Raw genomic sequence first — 14,363 nt, 5'->3', positions numbered from 1 at the left:
ACGGGGGAGTACTATGACCCAACGCAGCCATTTACCAAGTAAGGTCGTTTGGGCACAGACCGAAAGATAGAGCAGTGCACGGCCAGGCCGAGTAACCACCAGAGACTCCTAGCAGGACTAATGAAGGCAAACACAACAGAACTCACAAAGACTCGAGGCCGAGTTGGCAGTAGCCGTGGTTGCCATCAAGCGAATTGTAATACCAGGAAGCCAAGTCGGGGTTTTTCTGCATTGCGGGCATGATGAATAAAGGACCACGAGAGGCTCGACTGCAGCGAAACTCACTCTTTCACTGCACTTCCTTTTCGGAGTTTTAAAATCGTGCTTGTGTTGCAAGACATACCGCTCAAAAAATATGGCAAAGATGCAGTGCCCTTACGATCAATAATGCTAAAAAGGCTTTAGTGCATGCTCCGTTAAACATTTACTTTCTTTTCTCTGCACCACCAGTGAAAATTGCCACCATCGCATCCAAGTCACTATGGAACATGGGGCTTTCATTCTGGCGGCCCGTTTTCCATTTGACAATGTATTGGGACTTTCAACACAGTAACGAGCTGACCTTTTCCAGCTGTTTTGCAACAGTCTGTGGCGGTGTTTTCCAAACTGTGGGGCTCGGCGGTGGGGGTGTCCAGGGGGTGCACGAGGCTCTTCCAAAAGGGAGTATGGCGACTGCTTTTAATAGAAATTATAAGCAGAAAAGCAATAATAATTTAACTCAAGGGGGCTTGGCATAAAAAAGTATGAATACCACTGGTATGAGGTGTGCGCTCACCAATGCGCTTTGGGACTTGATGCACGTTCCCCGAGAATGCTGGGCAGTCTTTTCAGTTATCCACGAGTGTCCGGATTGTTACATACATTATTTTATCTTTCGCTTGATTGGTGCATTTTCTTAATTTTCCTTTTCGGGCACTAGAGGCTGGCCGTGGACACTGTGGGTGTGCTACTGTGGTGCTTTTAACTGTCAGCTCTATTAGTTACTGCCACTGGGGATTTTTGTGGTTATTCTGGGTGGCATTTTGCCTTCTCTCATTCCATTGGGGCAGCAGGTGTTCCACTGATGAGTGCAATTTGTTTTTACGACACCTTGTTAGACCAGATTTCCCCAATTAATGTTGGTCTCCTGATCATTTTCTAGGACTTTTTGAATTGTATGGCCCCAATTGATCTGTGAGTATGGTTCCAATTACTCTGGAGTACTGTTACACAAATTTGTCTTCGTTTTTTAATTTATAGATTCCAAATATGTTTCAGGATTTCTTTTTCCATCTTGATGGCTAGAGTCTGGTCTTAAAAGTTGATGAAAGGGAGCAGGTGGGCAATGTATAAAACACACCTGGAAAATCATTGCCACGCTAACAAATCCCGCTGGCACCGACGGGTATAAGAATTTGAAAGGTGCAGGACTTTTGCTCACCAAAGTTTTGAAGACCTGCTTTTGTTCTAAGGAAATCTGAATTACCCTTCAATTAGATGAAATGAGAGGCTTAAATAAAGAAACCCTCTATAAAATACATCGCTTTTTCTGGACTAAGCAGCGCATAGACAAGATTCCCTTCAAGTAAGAGTTGAGACCTATGCACCTACAATAAGAAAGTTAAGGTTACTTGATGACCTGGTCATTATGGGAGACCCTAATCCAGCCCTAAACTTGGATTTTACTTTTACCCGTTTGATTCAATTGAAGAAACCCAGTACTAAACTCCCAGAATGAAACTGAGGGAGAAATAAACGCGCAGGACTCGCGAGTCCTCTGGTAACCTTGAGACACGTTTAGCAGCTCCATATAGATGGGAGTAGACATGCACATGCCAGCCTCCATGTGAGAAGGCATCCGACATAGAAGCAGTATGAGCCCGAGGATCACATATGCCCGCCTCTTCTCTACCAGTCACGTCCCATAAGAAACACCGTCTTCTACAATGCTTAGGAAGGGAGAATACTTCCATTCTGGCCAGTGGTCGAAGTGAACGGGAGCGCAGTTCCACTACTTTTATTTTTTTACTGTTACCAGTTCCACTACTTTTTGAAACCATCTTCTCTGGTCCAGATCTGTTCTTTTTGAAGTTAAAGCACACGTCTAAACGTTACCATCCAATAGCAGTTCCAGCTAAACTGGCTGTCGACCAGCATGGCTGCCACCCTTCAAAAATGTGTTGCACGTTGCTCCGCCCCTGCCTACCCTGTTCCCCACCGGGGGTCAGAGTTCCACTACTTTTCTGGTACACTTCTACCACTGATTTTAGCCCAATCTGCTTTGAAACTAATTGAACAGAGGTTTCCATAAGATTTGGGCTCTTAATATCATTCAGGGAAAACGTCATCTGTGTGGCATCACAAGTAGGCTGGACAATGTACTGGGAAATCTAAAAGTGCTGTCCGGGTCATTCTTTTGTTGGTTGTGTTGTGGAAAGTGTCAAGGGGAACGGCAACAAATCCCACATTTGCCCTACCCATGTGACACCAGTGAGAGGAAGGAGGGGGAGGTGGGTAACGTGCAGAGCCAGCAACCTAAATCTGTGTCAGTTCAACCTATAACGGAAGACCTTTGTGGTCTTCCTTGGACACGGTGAAAGCAGTGGTTGAGGTACGAAAAGAAGTAGTGGAACTATGTTCCCTGCTGCCCTGTCACCACTCCCCACAAACACTAAAAACCCCTAAATAAATGCGCCTGCCGTTTAAGGGAATGTTCAGTGCCGCGCACTGAAGTGCAAGTTAGAACTTCTCCCTACGATTTTATTTTGTTTTGTTTTAAAATAAAAGTATAGGAACAGTAAAACTTATTTAATTTTTTTTTTTTTTTTTTTTTTTTTTTTTATTAGGGGCGCACCGCTCTCGCCCACTTTTACCACCGAGTGAAAGGCGAAGTCTGGCAAAACCAGGAGTCGCAGCAAAGCAGGGTGGAGGGGGTGAAGGGGGAGGGGGGTGTGCGGGAAGGAGCAGATGTTGCGCACTTATCATTGCTGAGATAAGGCACAAGGCTAGCATTCCTGCACTTATCTGCCGGATAATCTACGAGTAGAAGAGTTTACATTTTCTTTAAACCTAATTGCAAACTATGCTAATCTTGTTCCAAAAAACGGAAGACACATGTGACTTCCTGTCTTCAAACATCACGACCGGAGCGCGTTATTAGCCCTTCTAGCTGCTCCTTCCTTGTAGTTCGCGCACCGCTCTCCAGGGGCCCGTACAGGGCGCAGCCGTTGCCCTGCAAGGTGCGTCAGATCCGGAGCATTGGGTTCCTTCCGTTACTGGCTTTCTGTCGGGGTCCGTTCCCAGGAATCCTCTGAAGTCACCTGAGACGATGGCCGACTGTTCCACCTCAGCCATGGGCTGCACAGCCAGCACGCGCTGGAACTGTGATCGACAGCTGTCTGACCCCTGCATCTCCGCTTCCGGAAAGAGACGAAGTTTGCATACCAAGAGTACATCTTGGTTAAGAGCCACAACAAAGTGTGCAGGGCACCCCGGTGCCCGTTGCTCCCGGTGCTACTACTCGCACACAACATGTTCGAAAGAAATAAAGCAGTCTAAAAGCCAACAGTTTAGGCTACTTTTTGTAGACCTAGGTTACTCTTTTGCCACGTACTGCCACAATTAGTAGCTGGAAAATAGTGAAAGTGCCTGGGTAAATGATGAAAGCGCTTGGCAAATGTGATGCTTACAGCAGAGCCAAAAACGAACTGTGTTACAAGGGGTATGTGATGCAAGGAATACATGCAGCACACATATTGCTTTAAAATGAAGGGGCTAAAAAGGCACACCTGGTTAACACCAGGAGCAGATTTACAGCTGACATTACCGTTCAGAAGGTTGCTCGACATAATGGCAAAAAAAAAAAAAACATTTTGATGTTATGGTGTGATAGAGCAGCCCAAAGAGATGCAAGGAGTGTGTGTTGTGGGCATGCAGTGGATAGGAACGGCTATAAGGATAAGTATGGCTGTAGGCTGGCAATGGTGGCTTAAACAAATACAATCATCCAGAGGTCGTGTATCCCTGCTCGCATTTAGTCTCACTCCCGTTACTCCTACCCCAAAACTTGTGTTTTAGGTGGCGGTAAAGCACCATCGAATAGCCAAAACTAAAAGTGCCTAAACTCTTGGAATGATATGATAAGTCATTTATAACGCGCCTGTACACAGGTGTTTCTATGCGTGACAAGACAAGGAGGGGGAACAAAAGGAGGAAAAAACAAGGATCTTACTAGGCCATGTGTCATTCAGATCGCGCAAGTATGGTGAAGAGGGAGTTGAGAAGTGCGGGGGAGGAGGGGAGGGAGAGAAGTGTGGGTAACTCAATAAGTGCAGCCAGAGGGTGGCTCATTAAGTGCAGAGAGAAGGCACTGTAGGGTTGCAGATACAGACCCTTAAAGTGCAGGGGGAGCCCTGAGGCAGTGCAAGGGCATCTAGACATGTAGGAGCCTGGGCCTGTGTTCAGAGGGTGGCCAGGTGAACAGTGTGTGGAGCAGCCAGGGACATCAGCAGGGGAAGAGGAAGAGAGAAAGCGGAAGCGAAAAGGAAGGTCTCGAGTTGCTTCCGGAACCGGAGGTGGAGACCCCAGCCGAGGAGAGAGATCTACCCCCCCACGCTCTGCTTTGAGAAGCGTCTGACCCTCAGAGAGGTGTAAGAGCAGAGAGCTTGAGAAGGAAGATGTTTATGAAGAGAAAGTTCAAGGTAGTGCGGTGCCAGGCCACAGAAAGCCTTGTAGATGATGCAAGGTGTCTTGAACTTGATCCTTGCCGCTACAAGGAGCCAGTGAAGAGATTTGAGAGCTGGGGAGATACAATACCTGGGCTTGAGGCCAAGGACAAGTCTCACAGTCCTGTTCTGGATAAGTTGTAAAGGTCAAAGAGTAGGAGGTAGGAAGATTTAGAAAGAGGCTGTTGCAATAGTCCAGCCTAGAGAGGACCAGAACAATGGAGAAACTGAGCTTCTGGGGGAAAGTGAGAGAACGAAGAATACCTCTGCGGTGGTGCAGCCGATAGTGTGACTTCAGAGATGTGAGGAAAGAAGGAGTAGGTGGAGTCGAAGATGACACCAAGGATCTTAGCCTCACAGGAAGAGGGGGCGGCCAGAGAGCAAGATGAAAGGAGGGAGCAGGTGTCCCGATGAGAAAGATCTCAGTCTTACTGGCCTTAAAACAGCGATCATTGGCAGAACACCATTCCTGAATTGCGGCCAGAGAGTGAGAGAAAAAAGACCCCAGTTGGACCTGGGAGGGTCGGTCATTGAGAAAGAAGTTCAACCACGCCAGGGCCTGATGAGCGATACCCAGGTTGTCACAGACGATTGAGCAGGGTGGCATGGTTCACCATGTCAAAAGCAGAGGATAGGTTAAGGAGAATGAGGACAGAAGGAAAAGTCAGGATAAGAGAGCAGGCCTTCACGGGTGTTCAGGAGAGCAGTTTCCGTGCTTCCGGCAGCTCTGAAGTCAGACTTGTGGTCGTGGAGACAACCAAGAGATTCTGTAGATTAAGCTGGGAGATAGCAAGTTTGCCCAGGAAAGGAGTGATGGACATCGGATGATAGTTAGCCGGACAGGAAGGATCGGCAGAGGGCTTCTTTAGAAGGGAGTGCACCAGGGAGTTCTTAAGGGGCGAGGTGAAGTTTCCAGTGGCAAAGCAGTGATTGCAGAAATCGGCCATGGCTGGTGCAAGGGTGTGGTCCTTGATGGTCTGGAGGAGCAGGGAAGAACCTGCTTTGACAAGACTTTCATAGATCGGATTTGTCTTGAAACATTGTCAGGGGTGAACAGGGGAAAGGAGGAAAAATGTCCGAAGACAGAGTAGAAGAGGAGGTAGAGGAGGAGAGGGTGGACAGGATGTCCGGAGTTTTAGTGGTGAAATGAGAAGCCAAGGCTGTGCAGAGGGCCTGGGAGGGAAAAGGAGAGATAAAGACTGCAACAGGATTGGCCAGCTCCTTGCAGATTTTGAAACATTCAGCCGAGTTGTTAAATGCCTCATAGACTCAGGCTTGAACGTAGGCTCTCTTCTTAGAGAGGACAGAGTACGTACTGCCTTTGGAGCAGGCAACAGGCCAGTTTGTCAGAGGGCGCGTCTGATGCCCTCTGATTGCGTTGAAGGGTGGCAAGGTCGGAATCGTCAAGAGCTGCACTTGGATGTGGGCTTCAAACGGATCCTCATGACAGGGGCAAGGACATCCAAAGTGTTAGAGATGGAGTGTTGAGGGCTGTGTCAGAGTGGGAGTCAGCCAAAGGTGTAGAAGGAGGAAAGAAAGTGGCAGCAAAAGCCGCGCATGACCAAGAAAAAGAAAGGAGCATAATTCTGCATTTCAGGTGGCTATCATTATCTCAAGCTCTATGGGCACAAAGATGGTGCCTACAGGCCACCATGAGGCTTCTTTATAAATAAGTTCAGACGCCAAACATATTACCATCTCGATGATGCTTCAATGCCCCCAGGCTGTGTGAGCGCTTTCAAAATGCAAATAAATAACACTGGTTTCAAATGATAAATGATGGCCACATTAACATTTTAACCAGTGCTGAAAATTAAGCAAAAACACTCACTCCAGCGTTGCTGCTTGTGTGATAGAGAATGGAGCAAACAGGTTTTCACCCATGTCTTGCTACATAAAGATTTTTGCAATGACTTTGCCTACTTTTTACACTGGCATATAAGAGAGCAAATAAGCTGTGAAGCAAGATGGCAACCATTTGTACTTCCCATGCAAACCCCAAACCCCTTTGGGTTTGCCCCACAGGAAGACATTGGATTTAGCGTTGGCAATTTTATTGCATCTACATAAATCAGAAAACATATTTGTAATGTATTCGTAAATTACACTCATAATAAAGAATCTCATCTCTCGTAGCACTTTTGGGCACTTGGGCCAGAGGGTGTCCCCCGGTGGCCCATGCTGCCATCTTCTTCCCACGACTTAGGAACACTGTTCGTTGTCCTTGTTTTCTCTGCTCCTCCTCCTTCTTTCGGGGTGGGTGGGTTCTGAGAAAAGAATTGTAGTCTCTTGCGTTCGCCGGATGACTTATGGTGCTCCGTACAGAGCACCACAGAGGACTGGAGTTTCCCTCCATATGCCGCTCCTTATATTCGCCTTCCATAGCCTGAGGCCATGTCATTTGTCTTTTGTTTTGGGTGCTTGGATGCACACCCGGCCGGCTATCGCTGACAGCCCTACACTCCCTGGTGTTAAAACCTTTCTTCCTTTGTTGCTGGTGACCTTTCCTCCCTGCTCCTAGATTTTGTCACCTATGTGTTTGTTAGAACCCTGGGGTATCACCCTTCCTGCCTGCTGCTGGTGACCTGGGACCAGGTGTGCTGTCTGGGGTCCTGCAGGGAGTGCTGTGCCTTGCCGTTGCTTATGGCATTATTTATTTCATAACTTAAGGTATTGCCCTTTTGCCCCCCGCTTATTCGCCCGTGCCTTCGAGCTCCTCATTGCACGGCACCGGCCATAAGCTGGGGAACAACATGGCAACCATTTGTACTTCCCATGCAAACCCCAACCCCCTCTGCGTTTACCCCACAGATGAATGAGAAATTGGATTTAGTGGTGGCAATAAAAGGCTGTGGATTTTATTGTATCTACATACATCATAAAACATTAATGAGTTATTTGTAAATTACACTCATAATAAAAAAGTCTCATCTCCCGTAGCACTTTTGGGTACTTGGGCCAGAGGGCGTCCCCCAGTGGCCCGTGCCAACACACCTGGATGGGTTATCGCCCATTCAGATTCCCCCCAAAAATCCTTACTATATAGACCGCCTTTTCCCACCTTGCCCTTGTGTCGCGGATCCAGGCCTGCCAGCTGTTGGGCTGTGCCTGGCGATTTCAGCTCCCTTACCACCTTGATCAGCTTCACCTGTGTGGTGCATGTTGCCCTGCAATAGCTGTTTCTTACCCCGGCGGCTAGACCGCCCTTAACATCTTGATCCATGCCCCCCTAATACCATGTACCGCCAGCTTGTCTGGCCTCTTATTCCTGCATCCCAAAGCCCCCTTGAACTCTGGTGGCAGTCCCTTAAATGGTGCGGGAGCCCCGCTACCCAGCCTGAGCTTCGGGTGCATGTCTTACTGTTGAGCCCTCCAAGCTCTCGGTTTGAAAATTCTGCCTAACCCCGGGTTTACGGCCTTTGAGCCCTAGCCGTATTCCTTTCAGCGCCTTACCGGCCCTGCAGTGTTGAGGTATTTGCTCTTTTTCTTTCCACAGCCGTTCGGCGCTGTGAACCAGTGACTTAACTCCCTGCCATTGAGGCCCTTGTCGGAGCCCTTTCTTTTCACCCCTCTTGTTGGTCTTTTAGTGGCTAAATTCTCTGGTTTTTATGGATGACCCTGTAAATTGTTAATACTCATCTACTGCCCTTCTTTCCGGATTACCACCCCTCATGCTCCTGGTGCCCTACCAGGCTGTAATGGTGTCTTCCGCCTGGCCCTTGCTTTCCCGACCTGACCTGGGTGGGGTTATTCAGGTTTTGCACCATCTTTTTGCTTGCATGAAGTCCTACCTCGTGTTTTTTCTTGCAGCTCATCCCAACACCCATTCTGTTTGGCCTTCTGGGTTCCTATGCCTTTTTCCCCCCAGGGCTGCTACGCCTGGACATGTTCTTACCTCTGTGTACTGCTCTACTCCGCCATGACTCAGCCTTGTATTGTATTGCCTGCTGGCTCTATGGCAAGTTTCTGGGCAAGATTCCCGCATCCTGCCATTTCTGTTCTGTCGGTAAGTGCACCCATCCTTTGGGTGCCAGCCCCCCATCGCAGCCTTCCCCCTTGTTTGACCCATAGTTTGAGGCATCCTTGCGGTCCCTCTTCCTTATATGTGTGGTTCTTCTTTCTCTTTTGGTTCAGTGTTCTCGACTAAGTTGCCCTGAACCTGGACGGGTTTGTTCTTGTGGTCTTACTACCAGGGGTGTTGCTAGGTCTGGAAAAGATCTGGGGCTACGCTATTTTTGTGACTGTCGGGACTGGGGGCTAGCTAGCCTTTTTGGTTGTAAACCCTGAGCTTCTATCCGGGGCTACAGCCAATTTACCTGGTGCTATAGCCTCCTAAACCCCCCTTAGCAACGCCTCTGCTTACTACTTCCTGGTTTTTAGGCGGCTGTAGCTTCTTGCCCAACATAAGTATCGGCCCCTGGGATGTCACCCTTCCTGCCTGCGGCTGGTGACCTGGGGCCATGTGTGCTGTCGGGGAGTGCTGTGCCTTGCTGTTGCTTATGGCATTATTTATTTCCTAATTTATGGTATTGCCCCTTTTCCCCTCCACCCGCTTATTCGCCTGTGCCTTCGAGCTCCCCGAGTTCCTCATTGCATGGCACTGGCCATAATGCTCCGACCCTATTACGTAACCAGTAAAAAAAAAAAATAAGCACATACTAGCTTTTTGTTTCTGCAATAAGGAACCGAAATAATGTTGCTCCACTGACTGTTCTGGTATTTGTAACATTGGTGTACTTCTGTTTGTGGGCAAAATGTGTTCATTTTTATATCACCGATTAAAAACATCGTACAAATAAGGATAGCTTTATTTTTGCCATTGAACAAAAACAATATATGCAGCGTTGACAACAAGTTTGGCTTCAAACTGAACACACAGTGATTCCTAAATATGGGGCGGAATCCGCGGAAACTTGCAGTTAAGGTCACCTTACAAATACCATCATTAGAAAGAAGGAAACAATTGACGCCAGCTTTTAAAAAATAAATGAACTGTGCTCAAATGCAATTTGTAACAATTTCAACCAAAACACGGACACGATGTATTTACAGGGACCCGTTTCTGAAAACCACTACACGGGACACAGAAAACACAGTGCGGCCGCGTGTGGTGGACAGTCAGCCCAGCCACTTCCCTGATCGGCCTGCACAGATTGCCACCCTGCACAGGCTGAGCTGGCTCGTGTGCACTAAACTTCGGCCTGCATTTCCTTGAGAGCAACCAGTGCTCGGTTATTGAAATGAGGAGGTAGCGCTCCAGTGGAGTGCCGGGCTTACACCGGACCAGTCCTGCCCTGCCCCTTCCTGCCGTGACTATTACTTCCAGTGGGAAGTTTAGGCCTACGCACACTCCTCCCTCCGCGGACTGGCAGCAAAGTTTGTCAACATTGAATCAAAACAAATCAAAAAGCCTGGCCTTTTTTTTTTATTTCGTTATTGAAATGCGTCTCAGCCCCGGCAGACGGCCGGTAAACTCCTTGTGCTTGGACCCTTCCACAAGTGTCCACCTAACTACCCCCATGAATTGCTGAGAGAATGTTCTGCACCCCGTGTTACACAGCTCCCCCAAAGGGCCCCGTCTAACGTGACGGGACATTCAAAAGCGGGCGAAGCTGCAGGGAGCCCGAGGCCGAGGGAGTTAAGATGGGGGTGCTCATACTTACATAGCGCTTCAACTTTTTCTCGGGCGGAGACTTGCGAAGCCAGCCGGAGCAGACGACTTCTCCGCCGCCACCTCCTCCGGAGGAGCTCATGGCGCCAGTGACCCACAGTGCCGGTCCCGCCGCCGCCGCTCTCGGGCCCAGCAGGGAGGCAGGGCGGGCGGGCGGCTGTGTAGCGTGTGCCTCCGGTAGCCGCGGTCACATCCCGGCCCCGCTGCCGGGAGTCTGTTTTCCCCTCGCTCCCTCGGGCGCTGGAGGCTGGAATACCTCTGACGCTTCTCCCCCAGATCCTCCGTGAAGAAACTTTGATCTGCTCCTGAAACGCCGGCCTGGATCTGGGCGCCCCGCACGGCGCTCCCTCTTCCCCGCCGGCGCTGGGGCGGCCGCCGAGCAAAGAAGCGCAAGAAAACAGCCAGCGACGCTCGCTCAGCGCCTGCTCCCTCCTTCCCTTTCTTACACTCCCTTTTTTCCTCCAGCAGTTCGCCGGAGCTTCTCCCCGCCCCTTTCCCAGGCTCTCTTGCCTGTCCGCCAGCATGGGAAGCCTCGGCGGCCCATCCCTCCGGAGTGTATGGTAATGAGAGGCCGAAGGCTGCCGGGCCCAGCGCCCTGCTAGCTAGGCACCACCTGTGTTGTGGTGAGTGACAACCAGGGGTTCTCTGTCCCTCGGGGGTCCCCCACTTCGCTAAACTCATTGGGTGTGAAGTTAACGTCTCGCATGGAAGGCAGAGACTCGCACTTGGCCAGTCTGAAAGTCATTTGAACACCTGAATACCGTAAAAACACGCCCAATATTACTGTGATCCAGAACCGATTATCGTATAATGAAGATAGGACTTTAGGAGTATTATGAACTCTATACTTACACACAAACTTAAACAGGGAACATTAAATGGGATTGCAAAAGAGGGTAATATTTTTGATGTCAGGGAGTACGAATGATTGGGAGCAGGTCAGGGGTTATGGCGATGACAATATTTTTTATTCAGGGGGGCTCGGTATAAATAACTTTTTAATACCACTGGTGTGCAGTATGTGTAGATAGCTTATCAGTTAAGGGCTCCCCTCTCACCTGTGGCTAGCTTTCTCTTTGTAGGTTGAATTCTGCTCAGCCCTTCATCTTTCCCAGGTTCATACGCTGTGTAAGTGTTAAAGTGGGTTATAGTAACACCAGCTATTAAAGTGCTTGCCAGCAGGAGGAAGCTGCCCCAGGAAGCTGTACAAGAACACTGCATGTTACTATAGAAAGGGAATATTATTATTAGATTTTTTGTATTTACTGTGCCTGCTCACCACCATAATAGTCTCAAAGTGCATACACTTTATCAGAGTTAAGGTGCATTAATTCCCGTCCAGGGGCAGCAGGACCGTTGTCGTCTTCGGATGCATTGACTGGAAAAAGGTGTTGATATACAAGGAGAAAGATGTGTTGAAGTTAAAGCGTGTGTGGAGCATGAGACCGTGTGTAAATGTTGATACATAGGTGGAGTTTGCTGTATTTGTATGTTAAGTCTGCGTGCCTGAGGGGCTCCAGGTTTGCGTGGGATATCCTACGTAAAAACACTGCAAATCGGCACTCTTTTAAAAACAACACTATAGTCTGTGGACTAGCAGTATAATAAATGTTTATATTTATAAAAAATGCCCTTATAACTAGACTAAAATATGTTGTAATCAGTGCTTATCTTACATGTTTCTACCCACATATATACCCATCTAGCCAGGACATTCATCAGAGGGTTTCCTTTTCCCATATCTGTTCTTAAAGAGACTCAGACAAGCAGATCCTTGAGAAATAAATCCTTCTTGTTGACTTTTACTTTCTACAAGAATAACACAACACAGTATCCATATTGTCCACCTTGATATCAATGCCTTGTTATATTAGAAGGAGCTGAATACATAACAAAATACCTTCAGAATGTACCCCACATTACTTAGAATACTTTCTTTAGTTACCAGTTAATCACTCTGATTAGGTATGAGACCTTCAATTGAAAACAACAAATATTGCTATAAGACTAATGCTAAGACATCCATCTTATGCAGATATAATGTTTTGATACATCTGTCACCTTGTCATTGTGTCTTAGTATAATATGTGAGCCTCAATATTGGGTCTTTCTAACCTTATTGCTAGTTTTTCTCATACATTCTCACATTAGTGAGACTTAAAGTGCTGTAGTCTATCTGATCTTGGGCTCTTCCCTATGGATAACATACTCCCAAGTTTTTCTGCCACAACCATAGAAAGCAGATTAGCACTCAGGAATCGGGTAGTTACAACCTGCACCCACCAATGCCACGTTTCAGGTCTGCATTTCCCACTAAAGAACCCTACCCCTTTTTTTCTTACAGAGCCAAGCGCAGTGAGGCCTCCAATAGTACCAGACAGACGCTATACTGTCAGACTTAGTGCAATCACGGGTATGGCTGACCTGTCGCTTCTTTCAAGAGGACTTGCTGTGCTCCTTTCCCTGACGACTCTTCTGTTTGGTGCAGGAATCATGTAGGTATGGGCGATCCTCCCCAGACGCCACCCTGCCTGGTAAGTGTCTGCTCAGGCTAGGTGACCCCTGGAGGAAGTGCCAAGTGCAGGAAAAAAAACTCCCAAGGGAAGGAAAAAACCTGTGAGTCGCAGCAGGAGCGATGGTTCAATGGAGCAGAAGAAGACAGGAAACAGAATGGTGAGTAGTCCGAAATCCAAGGGAGACGAAGAAACAGGAATCAACACAAGGCGGGAGCAGAGTAAGGAGTAGAGCAGAAGGAAATTAGACCTAGAAGGCAACAGGAATTATGGACGACCTAGGAGAACAGAACAAGCAGAATAACACTATAAGCGCTGAGCTGGGTACCAACAGAATTGTGAGCGTTGAGACGCGATGTGATCTCAGCGTTCAGATAAGTAAACGTGCGCTCAAGCAGCCAGTGTAAGATTGATCGAAAGACTAGATCGCTCTATCCACTTCTGAGTGGATAAGTGGAGCGCCATGTTGGAAGGAAAAATGCTGCCCATCACCCGAGACATCAGCTTCTAGGAGGACCCCAACTACCAAGGTCGGTAAGGCATGACATATACAAGACTACTTACATTACATAATACCTACACAAAAGTGAAAAACTATTACCTTTGTTAGTACTCGCTTTTAACAGGACGATGGGTAGACATTTGTTTCAGTATGTTGCAGATGTGATTGACAAATGAGCATGGTGATTTCGTGTTGTCATTGTGCTTGTGGTTTAGCGGTAGGCTTGTGGTGGTCCAAGGAGATTGCAGGATTGCAACAGGAGCATAATACTTCACTGGAATTCTCACTAGCGCAAGGTCAGGCACACATGACTCCTCCAGGTGAGGAGATGGATATTCAGGGGCTCAGGTGGGGGGCGGTAGCAAGTGGTTTTTGCCTCGTGCACCAGGAGTCTTGGAGATTGGTGATGTCATTGAGGATCGTGAGTGGTCAGAAATGTGAGGCAGACTACTTTGTGAAGGTTTTTCATAAAATGCCATTTTATTAACTCAAAAGTGTTTGATAAACACCTCTATCCATACCCTAAACACTCTAACAAAGGAAACACGCTAACAAAAGGAATCTGTCCCTCACACTTGTACATACAACATATTAATAAGGTAACATGTAGCTATTAAAATGTAACAGAAATAACAGTTATGTTCAAAACCTGATAATTGTTTCTCCATGTAAACTGGGTGATTTCCTCTTCCCCAGATTCAAATAGGATTTTCATTCAACAGTTAAAAATAAGGAAATCCCATTGTGCAAAAAAGTTCCAATAAAGTTCCTCTTGCTCCAGCAAGTTTCTCCCTTGGACTTGACCAACAGTTCAAAAATATTCAACAAGTCTTTTATTTCCCCACTGGTGGCAGAGAGTTCCACATACCTGCTTCTCAGAAAATAAGTATCCTTCTACAGTTCATCAGTATCAACAAAAATGTTTCTGTCAGGATGACTCCGCAACAGTTCACAAATTACTTGCATCAGCAATT

At 47.6% G+C, this 14,363-nt stretch overlaps 1 protein-coding gene across 5 annotated transcripts in view; it reads right to left on the bottom strand.

Moving 5' to 3' along the window:
- Positions 1-10,913, bottom strand: part of GAB1 (GRB2 associated binding protein 1) — a 534,151-nt gene extending 523,238 nt beyond the window's left edge. For 3 of the 5 annotated variants that reach the window (XM_069631203.1, XM_069631204.1, XM_069631208.1), the window contains exon 1: positions 10,367-10,913. In XM_069631203.1, the coding sequence (XP_069487304.1) occupies positions 10,367-10,898 (532 nt within the window). In that variant the 5' untranslated portion in view covers positions 10,899-10,913. The remainder of the gene's footprint in view (positions 1-10,366) is intronic. The other 2 variants (XM_069631206.1, XM_069631205.1) reach the window with 2 other exon arrangements.
- Positions 10,914-14,363: the final 3,450 nt, after the last annotated feature.

The sequence above is a fragment of the Ambystoma mexicanum genome, chromosome 6q (assembly GCF_040938575.1).
Source record: "Ambystoma mexicanum isolate Mex_15411 chromosome 6q, UKY_AmexF1_1, whole genome shotgun sequence".
In the NCBI taxonomy this organism is placed as follows: Eukaryota; Metazoa; Chordata; class Amphibia; order Caudata; family Ambystomatidae; genus Ambystoma; species Ambystoma mexicanum.
Note: the sequence above shows the minus strand (reverse complement) of the source record. Positions and strands in the feature narration are given on the sequence as shown.